This window comes from Argopecten irradians, chromosome 6 (assembly GCF_041381155.1).
Source record: "Argopecten irradians isolate NY chromosome 6, Ai_NY, whole genome shotgun sequence".
NCBI classification, from domain to species: Eukaryota; Metazoa; Mollusca; class Bivalvia; order Pectinida; family Pectinidae; genus Argopecten; species Argopecten irradians.
Genome location: NC_091139.1, coordinates 29,968,842 through 29,985,068, shown reverse-complemented (window position 1 = coordinate 29,985,068; position 16,227 = coordinate 29,968,842). Strand labels below are relative to the sequence as shown.

The 16,227-nt window shown below is 33.6% G+C and overlaps 1 protein-coding gene across 1 annotated transcript in view; it reads left to right on the top strand.

Moving 5' to 3' along the window:
* The window catches only part of LOC138326448 (uncharacterized), a 63,024-nt gene continuing 46,797 nt past the window's right edge, over window positions 1–16,227 (top strand). The window contains exons 1-3 of the mRNA XM_069272555.1: window positions 1–139; window positions 3,335–3,607; window positions 4,374–4,391. Of these exons, the coding sequence (XP_069128656.1) occupies window positions 3,425–3,607; window positions 4,374–4,391 (201 nt within the window). The 5' untranslated portion in view covers window positions 1–139; window positions 3,335–3,424. The remainder of the gene's footprint in view (window positions 140–3,334; window positions 3,608–4,373; window positions 4,392–16,227) is intronic.

Sequence of the window (16,227 nt, the reverse complement as noted above, 5' to 3'; positions counted from 1 at the left end):
GCGATTTCGGCTGCGCGCGCAACAGGTGTCATGATGGCGTCCGACCAGAAGGTTAGCTTCTGTAGCGACCGATAAGAAAGTTTATAATGGATGTAAATATTCTGTAATATCGTTGTTTTGACCCAACTCTTATACAATGGTAAGTTTTATATTAATTTGATTTTAGTTTTGGTGTCTTTCTTGTGTGCACGGATATCGAATTGAAGTTGTCTTTATATGCTTTGCTAGGGCGGTACTTACTGTAACGCCTGTAACGTTACGCTAAGTCGGCAGTGTCGCTGACAGAAAGGCCTACACTTATATTTACGTACTGATTACTAAGGCATTGATGATGTGCTCCACGCTGTAACGAATACACATCTTGTGTAGTTTGCAGCGTATCATTTAGTCAAAGGATATTTACCCGCTTTGAAATTTTATTTCCTTTCTATTTCACATTTCAGTAGGCCTATGCAAAGTTAACAATGTAAATAATAAATAACATAAGCCATCAGAGGATAATTTGATTCATAACTCGATATCAGTAAACTATTTTCATACAGGTTTTGACAGTCTGTAGCAAACCAAAAGTTCTCAACATCCCACTGGAGTCAACTTCTCTTTTTTTTCCATATAACAACATAAACAACTAGTAGTTAGCCATGTAACTTGAAATACCTAGTCTGGGAATATCACTTTTAAATATTGTTAACCTTATTGTGAATTTTAGATCAGTTTGATATACATTTTATCTTATGTAGCTAGGAATTAAAGTACATTTCCATTTGCTTTAACTCTGGTTTTTGGATGGCAGCTGTCAATATTGCTTACATAATTCTGCTCCTAAAAGTTAATAAAATAATTTTAGGCCTACTTGTCATTCTACTCATTCAGTCCATAATGATAATAAGCTATGGATATCAAGGTTTCCGAAATGGAGTCCTTCTCTGATAATATGGACTTAAGAAAAAAAGCCAGTCATTTTCTTTTTCTGCCAGTTATGCTTAAAAAGGTCATGATCAGATCAGTGACTTGTATATAGATGGAGAAAACCATAATCCCTGGATATCATTCATGGTACATAACAAAGAGAAAATATTGTGGATAATTTTTTCAAAACTCTTGATAGTACTCTAAGGGATTTATGGGTCAGTTTAATTAGAAACTGATTTTAATGGCCTGCTGTATTATTATAAACTGTTTGTCTGGTGGTATGCTTCAGTAAGATCACACTATAAAATACTTTATGTATTGTAAAGAATCACAACACAGATATACCTCCGCCTCCAAAAACTGAAGCAAATAAGGGGTTGCTTTAATACAACCACATTTGGATTAGCCAATCATTGCACAAAGTAGCAGTGATTTTTCAGGGTATTTTGGGGAAAAGGTTTTGTAACAAATTGGGAATTTTTAATCGCGTAAAGAGCAGTTTTGGGAAAAATTACCCATTATAATTACTGAAAATGGTATTATAGGTGATTAAATATTGCAAAACAGTAAACTGTTTGATTTTACCAAAAGATGATGACCATCACAACAGTGTCAGCTAGCTAGAGTAGGTTGTTTTAGATTAAATAATGAGGGGAGAGATCTCAGGGTTTTATTTGTTTTTCAGCGATTTGATTTGGGAATTCTTCATTGTAATTGGGAAAAAATTGGGGAGGGGGGGGTTGGCAGGGGGGGGTTGGCATTGGGAATACCGACCCCAATTATATGAGTAGCCACAAATCATTTTGCAAAGAAAATTTTTTTATAAAGATACGACACCGTTTTCATATTTTGTAACTGCATTTAATTCGAGGTAAGTGAAATCAAGACCTCAAAAAGGGGGAGGAGCATTTATAGGGCACTTAGGTTTGAAAAGTTACTCTGATTACTGGACAAACTGGATAGATATATATTGTAGCAAAACTGAGTTGGGTCGATTATTGGCCACTATATTTTGTTATTTTGTTTAGCACAATTGGTAGAGCATCAAGCTTGAGTATTCAAGTGAAGTGTCCCTGTAGATTTGAATCCCGGTCTGGCTGGTACAATTTCTCATCTCCTGTTGCAAATATAAAATACACCCAAAAATTTCATATGTCCTGTAGGGAATATGTTTGCTACAGGTGTTTATTTGTCATTATAAATATAGTTTTATTACTAATGTACAATAGTACACAGAGAAAGTGCATTTAAAATCTACAATTTCCTAATTTGCGAGATAAGCAGATATTTGAAAATCTCTAAATAAAAATTTTTCAAAGATGATAAGATATTTTAGTATTGAATGTGACTACCAATACCTTCTTTTATTTGTTTACCATGCCCTTTATAAAATCTCATTATCAAACCATCCTATTATATAATGCTAAATAACTTTAAAATAAATTTTCTTATATTTTCCTATTTTGGGCGAAGGTACTTGACGTGTTGTTAATAAGGACATGAGGACACTAGAGCCCTCAATGATCCACTGTCAGTGTCGTGATAACAGTTGAGCCAGACTTTACAAAGCTACCTGGTTACCATACAACTGTTCATTTCATGTCCACTAATCTACCATAGGTGTGCAGAAATCAAATTTAAACATCATTGAAGTTTATGAAAAGGCAAATTCTGATCCTGGATGTCATTACGTTTTAGGATGGCGTTTATTATGTTCAGGTAAATAAAATGCTATTGAGAAATCCATGGAGCTTTGTAAATAGGCGGAATATGTCCTCAATACATGTATTCATGAAGAAAAGTCTAACGGCTCTATGTGGTGAAGAGGTCTGATAAGTAATTTATTACCCATGGATTCAAAGGTACAGGATATAATTTTGCTTTGTGAGAAAAATGTTGTGTTGTTTTTTCTAAAGATTTAAATTTGTGTAATGAGATTAGCATTGAAGAGGCCATGGTATAAATGTACTCTTGTTAATGCAGGTATATTTTTACAGTTATCATAATTATCTTTCATAAAAGTTAGTGCACTAATGTAGATATTGTAGTTGTTGTTGTTGAATAATAATATTGTTATTTACGGTAAGTTGATCCGTTGGTGAAATTGATTGTAATTTGGGACACTTAAAATCAGAAATCTTGATTATCTGGTATTAATGTAATTCACTAATTGACATATGATTATACTGACTTATATATTATCTTAGAATAGGTTAAAAAATAGAAATTGATAATTATAAATAATTGCATTACTTGTTCCAGGTCAAAAATTAGTTGGCAGGTGCAGCCATTTGTGTAATGGTGCGGTGTCTTTAATTTAAAGGCACAACTTAGGAAATCTCACAACATGCAATTAAATCTATCTAAACTTTGCTGGAGTTTTTATCGGTCAACAATGATGACATCTTTTATTTTCATTCAGTTTCAGGATTAAAGAATGATTTGGAGGAAGAGGAAGAAGAAATAAAACTTTTTTGTGTTAGTGTACGACAAAAAGGACAAAGCTGCCATCATGGCAGACGGGAAATATAAGTGCCATGATTGTCATATGACTTTTGATTCTACACAACTTTTACAAAAACATAAGAAAAAGTTTTGTGTTGGTGGAAATATTGGTGATCCTGATAATCTGTTGCTGAGGAGGGGTCTTTGGTCGGCTGGCACACCATCCCCTCCACCACATTCTCCTGACGTGGTAAGTTGATATATCCTCCATCATTATTGATTCTTTGAATGTAAAGATCTATAGTAAATAACTTTTTTTATATATCAAGATAATCTATCTTAGAGAACCAACTCCCAATCCCTCTAGGCTCTTAGAATAGAAGTATAGGTACCAGCTGATATTATCTTTTTTCCATCTTACCGTTATCCCAGAAATTCATACTCCTAAGCTTTTAAAGACTACTTTACTATCTCAATCTTAGTTGATTATCTTAGTTGATAATCTTAGTTCTGTGTATGAAAAAATTAATCTCTCAAAATATGATACAATATTAATGTATTTAATTATTTGTTTGAAAGTATAATTGGAACCCATTTTTCAAACTGATAATTGATATAATGTATGGTTATACGGATATAATTATAACCAGTACATTTTATTCCGTTAGAATTATTGTAAACAAAAAAAAGTGTTTTATCAGTACATGTATTATCATGTTTTAGTGCGTTTCAAACTAAAAATTTCACACTAAGATATGACTTTCTGTTCTAAATGTTGTTTGATAGCAATTTTTCTGTCTGGATAGACACTGTATAGAGTTATCTGTAAAATACAAATGCAGAAGTGTTAATCTACAAAGGAACGATAATCAGTTATTACCTGTACCTAATTTGAAGATTTACTGCAAGTTTGAGATAGTGAGGTTTAACTACTTTTTGATAAAAATATGCAAATTATAATAATAGCCTAGGATAATTTAGGGTAATGGTATGATAAGTAAGTTAATATTTTACAGAAAAAAGCAGAAAAGAAGGTGAGTGAGTGTATAACACTGGTTCTATGTGGTTTATTATATTAATTATGTCACAGAGTTAATTAATGCTTTATAATTAATTGGTTTTGAGTTTCTCCTTCAATAATACATGATCACCTGTCCTCAAACTCTCTCAAAGTCTAATACCACCGAGTTCTGCCAAATCCTTGACAAGATCGATCACCTTAGCTGGGTGTGATAAGAGATATCATAACAAAGCTTTATTTGGATATATTTCGGGGTGAATTCAGTTTGAAGAAGGGTCTGTTTATCTCTGGTTTCCTTCAAACAGTACCTTGGAAGATTCTAATTTCACTGTCGATATATGATCCACCCAGACAGGTGATTGGTCATTTTAACAGCTGAACTCATTTTCTGTTGACAATATTTCTGCTTTGTTTTTCTAAATAATTTGTTATTTAAATATTTTAGTTTGTGTAAATTTATCAAAACTTAATCTTATCTATCATTTAGCCAAATTCTGTTCTTAGATGTGTAAATATCATGTGTACAACTACAAACAAAACAATTTTAAACCTAATATATACAGTAAATTGGGATGGGATTCATGTTTGATTTGCTCAGGCATGGGCATTTATTTGCAAACTGTTTAGCGTCAAAGAATATTATTTTTTAAAACCTAAATAATGGATGTGTATTTCTTTGTATTTATTGATTGAAAATGACCATAAGGAGAAAAAACAAAGAACATTTTTGCACTTTCCTTTCTAAGTATGTATGAGTAGGAAAGAATAAACTGAAAATTGTGTCCCATCCAACTGGCCTTAGTACCTAATTGATTTACTTAAAATTGTTTATGTCAGATTTTTATCTAATTCAAGATATTGATGTTTTTATCCGAAGGGTCAGGATGACATATAGTCATCATGCACCGTCCGTCGTCGTCCACCGTGCACCATTTGACGTGTGCCATGCATAAATTTTCAAACGACTTCTTCTCAATAACCGTAAGGCCTAAAGTACTTATATATGGCCTGTAGCATGATTGGATGAAGGCTACTAATGTTGTGAAAATGAATGACCTTGACCTACTTTCAAGGTCACAGGAGTCAAATAGGCTTAAATCTTTTAATGACTTCTTCTAAATAACCATATGGCCCAGAGTACTCATATTTAATCTAAAGCATGCAGGGACAAAGGGCTACCAAAGTTATAAAAATGAAAGACCTTGACCTATTCTCAAGGTCACAGGGGTCAAATAGGCTAAAATCTTTCAATGACTTCTTCTTAATAACCGTAAGGCCCAGATTACTCATATTTGGCCTAAAGCATACTGGGATGAAGGGCTACCAAAGTTGGGAAAATGAATGACCTCGACTAATTTCAAGGTCACAAGGGTCAAATAGGCTAAAATCTTTGAACAACTTCTTCTTACCAACCTAAAGGCCCAATGTACTCATATTTTGTCTGTAGCATGCTGGGATGAAGACTACCAAAGTTGTGAAAATAAATGACCTTGATCATAACCTACTTTCAGGCCACAGGGGCCAAATAAGCCAAAACCTTTGAAGGACTTCTTCTAACTAACCGAAAGGTCTAAACTACTTATATTGGGCTTTGGTATGCTGGGATAAAGGGTGACCAAAGTTGTAAAATAAATGCCTTTGACCTATAGCTACTTTCAAGGTCACAGGATCAAATAGAACAACTTCTTCTCAATATTTGGCCTGTAGCATGCTAGGATGAAGGCCTAATGAAAGTGTAAAAATGAATGACCTTGACTTATTTTCAAGGTCACAAGGGTCAAATAGGTTAAGTTCTTTGAATGACTTCTTTTAACTAACCGAAAGGTCAAGGGTTTTCATATTTGGCTTGTGGCATGCTGGGATGAAGGGTTACCAAAATTGTTGAAATGAATGATGTTCATGTCACAGGGGTCAAATAGGCTAATATCTTTTAAGTTCTTTTTCAAACTAGCCGTAAGGCCTAGGTTATTCATCTTTAGCGGGTAGTATGCTGAGATAAAGGGCTACCAAAATTTGAAACTATCAAGGTCAAGGTCAACTATCAAGGTCACGAGGGTCAAATATTCTAAAATCTTCAATTTTGAACTTCTTCTCAAGTTCTGCCGGTGTGATTTAGCTAACACTTGCATGAAATAATCCTGACATGGTCCCAACCAAGTGTTGTAATATTTTATGTTGATCCAAAATCCAAGATGGCCACCACATCCGCCATCTTTAAAATATATTTTAAACTTATTCTACCAGTTCGATTTTGCTGGAACTTGCCTGAAATGATACTGACATTGTCCCAACAAAGTGTTGTTATTTGTCGGGTTGATCCAAAAACCAAGATGGCCACCATAGCCGCCATCTTGAAAACACTTTTTGAACTTCTACGTAAGTCTTACCCATGCAGTTTGACTGAAATTTGCATGAAATGATCTTTACATTGTCTCGACCAAGTGTTTTTATTTTTTAACCACATCACCATATCTAATTAATTTCCTGTACGGCTATTTGCCAAGGTAGTCAAATGACCGTTAAGGCCCTTGGACCACTGGTTTCTCCCACACTGCAGCTCATTCTGCTTGGTATTAAAGATACTTTCCATAATTGTTTAACTTGATTGACAGACTGTATTATTGAAAAAGTAAAACTGTATTAGAAGAAGGTGAATTTTGGGAAGTTGCCTTTAATTGGTTTGATCTGATGTGGCAACATCCTTTTTGAATTTTTCTTGCAGACATCAATTTCTTCTAACTTTGTAAGTAGTGTCTGCACATATAGTTATTCTGCATGATTCATAATTGGTTAATGTATACGAATATTTATCTATATATGTGCATGGTCAGACCTATCACAATTCAGCACAGGGATTGTTTCTGAATGGGGCAACAGCTTTGAAAAGTAGTATTTTCCAATTATTGTGAAAACAATAAATACGGTATAAACCTTAGTTTGAACAAAATTATGTAAATATTGATGTACCAGTTCGAATGGTCCTTCACGAAAAAAGTTTGAACTATCAGAGTTAAATTGATGAAAACAATTTCAGTTCCAATATATATGCTTGGCATAAAAAATTGCACACTATTCTTCTCCCCTTCCTTTGAAGTTAGCTCCCCTTTTTGGTAGAGGTACTGGAATTATAAAAGAACTATATACCTCTTCCAATGATGACTCAGCTAAAACAGTAGGATTACATTTTGTTTATAATTTTAAAAGTTTTTATTTCTTTTTAATCAATTTTTAGTATACCATTTTAGTTACTTTGGAAGTTGATGGACAGAAAAAACAAAACAAATATAATCTACCCACCATTTCGACAATTATTGTGAGCTATTTAATTTTGAATTAATGACTGAGGTAGGGTAAGGAGGAGGCATGCATAAAGCATCATCTGTATCAGCTAGGTCACTGAAAGTGTGTTTTGGATACATTATATACATGTGTATGATATAGCTGTAGAGTCACGCCAGTAGACTTGTAGTGATCACGTAATGATGTTGACATGTGTACGGAGATGCTAGTGAAAGTATCCTGGTATATTTGTTGTCTGTTTGTTCACAAGAAGCTTGAATATACATAACTCATTTATGATATGTAATTTATGTTTGAAATATAGCTGAAGAAAGTCTTAGGAAAAAATAATCTTTTTTACCATTTAGTTTTAGAATTCTAAATGAATGTACATTGTACATGCATATGTATGTACACTTGTTGATAATGTCTCTGAGTTTTCTAAAATAGAATTATAAATTTTGTGTACAAAAATAAACTTTTATGACAATTTTGAGAAAAGTTAGTGCATGTTAAAGAGCATGTGTTTGGTTAAAGATGATCTATATGCATGTTTACACAGCTTGAAGTATAACAAACTGTGGTAAATATCTTTAGGTAATAAAAGTTATAAATATGATGCTTGCGTCTTCACAACCTATCGAAACATTCAATATCTAAAAACAAGATGGTTATCCATCAATACTTCAAGTTTTGATCTTCAAAGGTTAAGCATCTTGTGATCATCAGGTCATCTGACCCATAAGTCATGCTTTGTCCGTCGTAGTGCGCTGTGCATAAACTTTTCATTCAAACGACTTCTTCTCAATAACCGAAAGGCCTAGGGTTCTGATATTTGGCCCGTAGCAAGCTTGGATGAAGGACTACCAAATTTGTTCAAATTAATTACCTTGACCTTCATTCAAGGTCACAGGAGTCAAAAAGGCTAAAATCTTTAAACGATTTCTTCTCAAGAACTGAAAGGCCCAGGATACTGATATTGGGCCTGTAGCATGCTGGGATGAAGGGTTACAAATTTTGTTTAAATGAATGACCTTGACCTTCATTCAAGGTCAAAAGGGTCAAAAAGACTTAAATCTTTAAATAACATCTTGTCAACAACCGAAAGGCCTAGGGTACTGATATTTAGCCTGTAACATGTTTAGGGAGTATTTTCCTGAAAAGTTCTACAACCATGTAGTTTTTCAGTTCATTAGTTTATACCAATATAAGCATCATCCATCTAACATACTTCTCAATGACAAAGACTCAGAATCCTCATATGGAATATGGAGACAAGCAAGTTTGTTCATTCAAATGACCTTGACTTTGTCTCAAGGTGATATGAGTAAAGTTTAATATGTGTATGTTTACATCATAACCTGACTTCAAGCTATCTATATTTATTTAGATAGCAATGTGCCAGGTGCCAAGTGAATGTATTTCAAACAAACAGTCAAACATTCTTTTGGTTTTGGTCTAGATTTGTACATGTATTCTCAGTTATTCTTAGAGTTAACATAAGATTTATGCTTATTTTTGAATGTTTACTAATGGTTGTGAATATGCAGTTGTACTGAGCTTTAAATAAATGTTAAATATAATGTATATGAGATCTGATGGTTATTGTGTGGTTAAGGGGATACTGAAATGCATGATAAATATAGTCAATTATAGTCACAGCTTGGTTAGGAGGCAATTAATGGTGGCATGTACATGTGGGGTGTTGTGGAGATAATGTACAGTCAAACTTGTCAACAAAGGAGAACTCTATAAAGCTGTTACTTGTCTACAAAGGACACCTCAATATAGATGATACTTGTCTACAAAGGACACCTCTTTATAGAGGATACTTGTCTACAAAGGAGAACTCTATATAGATGTTACTTGTCTACAAAGGACACCTCAATATAGAGGATACTTGTCTACAAAGGACACCTCTTTATAGAGGATACTTCTTGTCTACAAAGGAGAACTCTATATAGATGTTACTTGTCTACAAAGGACACCTCAATATAGAGGATACTTGTCTACAAAGGACACCTCTTTATAGAGGATACTTGTCTACAAAGGAGAACTCTATATAGATGTTACTTGTCTACAAAGGACACCTCTTTATAGCTGATACTTGTCTACAAAGGAGAACTCTATATAGCTGATACTTGTCTACAAAGGAGAACTCTATATAGATGTTACTTGTCTACAAAGGAGAACTCTTTATAGAGGATACTTGTCTACAAAGGACACCTCTTTATAGCTGATACTTGTCTACAAAGGACACCTCAATATAGAGGATACTTGTCTACAAAGGACACCTCTATATAGATGTTACTTGTCTACAAAGGAGAACTCTATATAGATGTTACTTGTCTACAAAGGAGAACTCTATATAGATGTTACTTGTCTACAAAGGACACCTCTTTATAGAGGATACTTGTCTACAAAGGACAACTCTATATAGATGTTACTTGTCTACAAAGGAGAACTCTATATAGATGTTACTTGTCTACAAAGGAGAACTCTATATATAGATGTTACTTGTCTACAAAGGAGAACTCTATTATAGATGTTACTTGTCTACAAAGGACACCTCTATATAGAGTTCTTGTCTACAAAGGACACCTCTTTATAGAGGATACTTGTCTACAAAGGACACCTCTATATATAGATGTTACTTGTCTACAAAGGAGAACTCTATATAGATGTTACTTGTCTACAAAGGAGAACTCTATATAGATGTTACTTGTCTACAAAGGACACCTCTATATAGAGGATACTTGTCTACAAAGGAGAACTCTATATAGATGTTACTTGTCTACAAAGGACACCTCTTTATAGAGGATACTTGTCTACAAAGGAGAACTCTATATAGATGTTACTTGTCTACAAAGGAGAACTCTATATAGATGATACTTGTCTACAAAGGACACCTCTATATAGAGGATACTTGTCTACAAAGGAGAACTCTATATAGACGTTATTTGTCTACAAAGAAGAACTCTATATAGATGTTACTTGTCTACAAAGGACACCTCTTTATAGAGGATACTTGTCTACAAAGGAGAACTCTATATAGATGTTACTTGTCTACAAAGGACACTTCAATATAGAGGATATTTGTTTACAAAGGAGAACTCTATATATAGGATACTTGTCTACAAAGGAGAACTCTATATAGATGTTACTTTTCTACAAAGGACACCTCTTTATAGATGATACTTGTCTACAAAGGAGAACTCTATATAGATGTTACTTGTCTACAAAGGAGAACTCTATATAGATGTTACTTGTCTACAAAGGAGAACTCTATATAGATGTTACTTGTCTTCAAAGGAAAACTCTTTATAGATGATACTTGTCTACAAAGGAGAACTCTATATAGATGTTACTTGTCTACAAAGGACACCTCAATATAGAGGATACTTGTCTACAAAGGACACCTCAATATAGATGATACTTGTCTACAAAGGAGAACTCTATATAGATGTTACTTGTCTACAAAGGAGAACTCTATATAGATGTTACTTGTCTACAAAGGACACTTCAATATAAAGGATATTTGTTTACAAAGGACACCTCTATATAGATGTTACTTGTCTACAAAGGAGAACTCTATATAGATGTTACTTGTCTACAAAGGACACCTCTTTATAGAGGATACTTGTCTACAAAGGACACCTCTTTATAGATGTTACTTGTCTACAAAGGACACCTCAATATAAATGTTACTTGTCTACAAAGGACACCTCAATATAGAGGATACTTGTCTACAAAGGACACCTCAATATAGAGGATACTTGTCTACAAAGGAGAACTCTATATAGATGTTACTTGTCTACAAAGGACACCTCTATATAGATGTTACTTGTCTACAAAGGACACCTCAATATAGAGGATACTTGTCTACAAAGGACACCTCTATATAGATGATACTTGTCTACAAAGAAGAACTCTATATATACAAAGGACACCTCAATATAGAGAATACTTGTCTACAAAGGACACCTCTTTATAGAGGATACTTGTCTACAAAGGACACCTCTATATCTACAAAGGACACCTCAATATAGAGAATACTTGTCTACAAAGGACACCTCTATATAGAGGATACTTGTCTACAAAGGACACCTCAATATAAATGTTACTTGTTTACAAAGGATACCTCAATATAGAGGATACTTGTCTATGAAGAATACATCAATATAGAGGATACTTGTTTACAAAGGACACCTCAATATGAATGCTACTTGTCTACAAAGGACACCTCAATATAGAGGATTCTTGTCTACAAAGGACACATCAATATAGAGGAGAATTGTTTACAAAGGACACCTCAATATAAATGTTACTTGTCTACAAAGGACACCTCAATATAGAGGATACTTGTCTACAAAGGACACCTCAATATAGATGATACTTGTCTACAAAGGACAACTCTTTATAGAGGATACTTGTCTACAAAGGACACCTCAATATAGATGTTACTTGTCTACAAAGGACACCTCAATATAGAGGATACTTGTCTACAAAGGACACCTCAATATAAATGTTACTTGTCTACAAAGGACACCTCAATATAGAGGATACTTGTCTACAAAGGACACATCAATATAGAGGATACTTGTCTACAAAGGACAACTCTATATAGAAGGATACAAACTCGCCAACCTGGTTTAGTACAATTTACTATGTAATTAAAATTGTCTAAAGGATACTTGTCTATAGCAGGCATTTTTGTAATGCCCCCTTTGGTGTCCTTTATTGACAGGTTTGACTGTATCTTATTGATATATATGCATGGAGACGTCTAAGACTATCTTAATATTTTTCACGAGTCAATCAAAGATGAAGTCTTACTGTTACCATACTTGTACAGCTTATCAGTGTAGAATGCCTTCATGCAAATTATTTCATGATTTTTTTTATTTATATTTTTTACTGTAAGAGTCATACAAAACAATATTGTATCACTTTAATTAATGTGATTTTAAATCAATTCTGAATAAATTTTCATATGAAATGTAATTACTGCTTTTTTTTTTTACACATATTCTACATTCTTTGTATGACTTCTATGAAAGTTACCATGTACAACCGTGCCTATTTTGATCTTATTGTACAATATTGTATTGTTCCATTCTTCTGTCAGTATTAGACACTTATGTGATGGTTCTTGATCAGGTGACTAGGTAGCTCAGTTGGTAGAACAGTACTACGGTTGTAGTGTTAGGGAGGACAAGGGATCAAATTCTGGTCTGGTCGTGCATTCTTTTGCTCCACTACCCTGATATCTAAAATCTACAATTTTAACATATGATCTCTGTACATTAGACATAAAAATTTGAATGAAACTTTTGAAACATATTTATTAAGTTTCTTGCTGGTTCTGTTTTTGGGGGCCTTGGTGCCCGAGCTAGTGGTCAAAGTATGTTCTAACATTTTAATTCTCTGACTCCAGGTTAATTAATTCTGAGTTTGTAATGTTAACTCATGTGGCTTAGTTGCTAGTGACTGACTGTAGGCTGATGGAATTTCCCAAATACTCCAGCTTTCCTACAACTGCAAAACCTGGCATATCCTTATTTAAGGTTTGCCTGTGTGCCTTTCTCCAATATCTCTTTGGCACAGTTTGTACCATTACATGATCTCTGCTAGTTTCTCTCAGGTATCTCTTTGGTGATTTCACATATATGGTTCATAGGCTTTCTTCTTTAAATGTTGATTACAGTATATACATGTGTATACATAAACGGGTGATTTTCATCTAATTTTGTTTTAAACCAGCTAGCAAAAAAGTTATTCTTGAATTTGTAAAAAGGCATATGAAAACAAAAAATGATTTAAATGTAAATTTGAAAAGGTTGCCGAACTGAAAAGTTATAAGGAGAATCGCAATAAGATAAGAGAACTACGTCAACTTGAGGAACGAATCCTGTTAGATACATTGGAGGAGACGGATCGTAAACTTGGTCGGACAACCCGACGTCCCAGTCGAGCTTTGTCACATGTCCCTCTGTCACATGACCAGGATGTCCGGCTGCTACAACTCGAGGTGAGCTGATCTGACTCACAAAATCAGAAAATTTATTTTCGTGACAGAATATTTCTAATTTGTGTAGGACACATAAATTTTCTAGATAGACTAGAGAAATATAATGAAAAACAAAATGAACATAAAAAGTTCGAAGAACAAATATGATACTCCCAACATTTTGATTAAGCAATATTGCAAAGGCAAGATGATATCAGGATTTAAACAAACGTGTGTTTGTTGTATATGCCCATATAAGCTAATTTTTTTATTGTGCTGTGAACATTGAAATCTTATATGAACAGTTTGTGTTGATATATTGTATAGTGTGTGTCTAATAAATACATGTCTGAGCATTAATACAAAACCAAATGACACCTTCCAGGTGGAATATGTTGGCAGTGTTACACTTAACATCATTGAACAGTAGAGGAAGTTAGATCTTGCACACTTTCTGTAATGAAAAACTTTGTGTGTTAAAAATATCTACTCAAAAATTAGCACTGGATGTATAAATTGCAAGGCTTTCCTATGTGTTTGAACTATTATTCATTGATCAACATGGCAAACCTTGTTCTTACATGTCATTGAATTTAAATCAATGTTCCATGAAGTTAAATATCCCCCATTCCTGTTGGAACATTTACGTACAATTGTATATGTATTTATTCCAGTGGCCAAAGGCCAATCAGAATTTAGTAAATTACACCAAGTTTTTCTTTCTAGTTGAAATAAATTTCTAAACTTGTATTTGCTTAATGTATACAATATGTTCATGGTCATTCCTTAAGAAAACTATCTGGGGAATTTTTCAGTATGAGAATTTGAAAGAGAAAATCTCGACAGATCGTCAGCAGCGTCCAGTGATGAAGGCAGACACGAGACGACGATGACGCCCGAATTATCAGCCTGTAGTACAGCATACTGACCGTCGGTCAAGGCAGGATAATCGGTCATTCATGGCTAGCATGAGCATCAAATGGTCAGTCATGTTTGGAAAGGGACCACCTGATGCTAGCATGAGCATTCATCTCAATGATGATGTAAGTCCAGTGTGTGACTAAAAATGTTCTGTGGATTTTTGCGGCATGTGAAAGGTGGATATGAATATTTACACATACAAGCTTGTTGGTATATGATCACAAACTTAACCTTTTTTATATTGAATTCTGTAGGTGATTACTATAATATGCATGCTTATTTTACCGATACTTTTACAATTTATCGACAAAATTGAGCATTAAGAACAGTTTGGTGAAAATTTTTACACTAATTTGCCAAGACATTGATGATTGAAAAGGTTTTTCTTGCATGTTAATAGTAGCTATTTTGTGATAAAAATTGCCTGTGACTTATTCTATAGCTTGTTATTTTTCACATTGACAATATTTTTTTTGTGATTTCATGGGACAAAATTGTGATCCGCGAAATGTCTGAATCATATATGACCATATAGTGAGATTGTGAAAATTTTGACCCACGTAAATAACCAGCTATGCAGTATTCAACTGTACTTTTTGATGTCTTGTAATGAAGGAGTTAATCCTTATGGTTTTATTGAACTCTTGAAAAAATTTTTTTCAACCTTTGAATGCTTCGTCAAAATGTGATGAAATGATGATTTTTTCAAATACCGCTGTATTAAGAGTCAGGGGAAATTAAAAGAAAATATACATATACTTAATTTTTGTTATGATTTCATTATCTTATGCTTTAACTGGGTATGGAAGTGTAATATTTAGTTTGATGGCACTTTGAGCAGGTATTGAAAGCGCCAACTCATTCCTGTATGTATCTAAAGTGTCTGTATATAAAATTTTAACGATGAATACTTACACTGATATACAAATACATTGTACCACTTATTGGTTGGTACGCTAATGAAGAACAGTGTCACAAGTTTTGAGATGGAATGACATTGCATTTTTTTTTTAATGATTTTTGATATCTGAATACAAGTAAATTCATAATCAAGTTTGATGTCTCAAGTGTGTTTTCTCAAACATATGTGTTTTAATGTTCTGGAAATCGACCCTAAACCTTGTTATCATTTCTATACCTACCATATTTCAGAGAAGAAAAAAGGTACGTACGTTGCACCAGTCTTATAAAATCCCTCAATATTATAAACCTGTATGGCAGTCTTTATTCTGTATTTGCATATTACAGAGTTATATGCCCTTCCAGATTTATATTAGTTATGATGTCATATCTTTGAGAGCGTAACATCAAAACTTTTCAGAGAAAACGATTCGTGTTTCGCTAACAAAATTATGACATCACAGTGGATACCCCGCAAGGGAGATAACTCTGTAAGATGTGAAAATAGAATAATGTCCACACTGGGTGTGCTTTGTGCTTTCATGCATGTCCTTATTTGTCCAAATGTCACTTATTAACAGATAAGTACAAAATTGGTGACATTTCAGTGAATTCTGAATTAATTGAATAAAATAATATTTTTCTGTTGATATTGACATGAAAATTATCATTGAAAATATGAAGATGATCAGGTCGCTGGGATGATTTGAAGATTTCACGATTTTAGCCACCCTTCCCC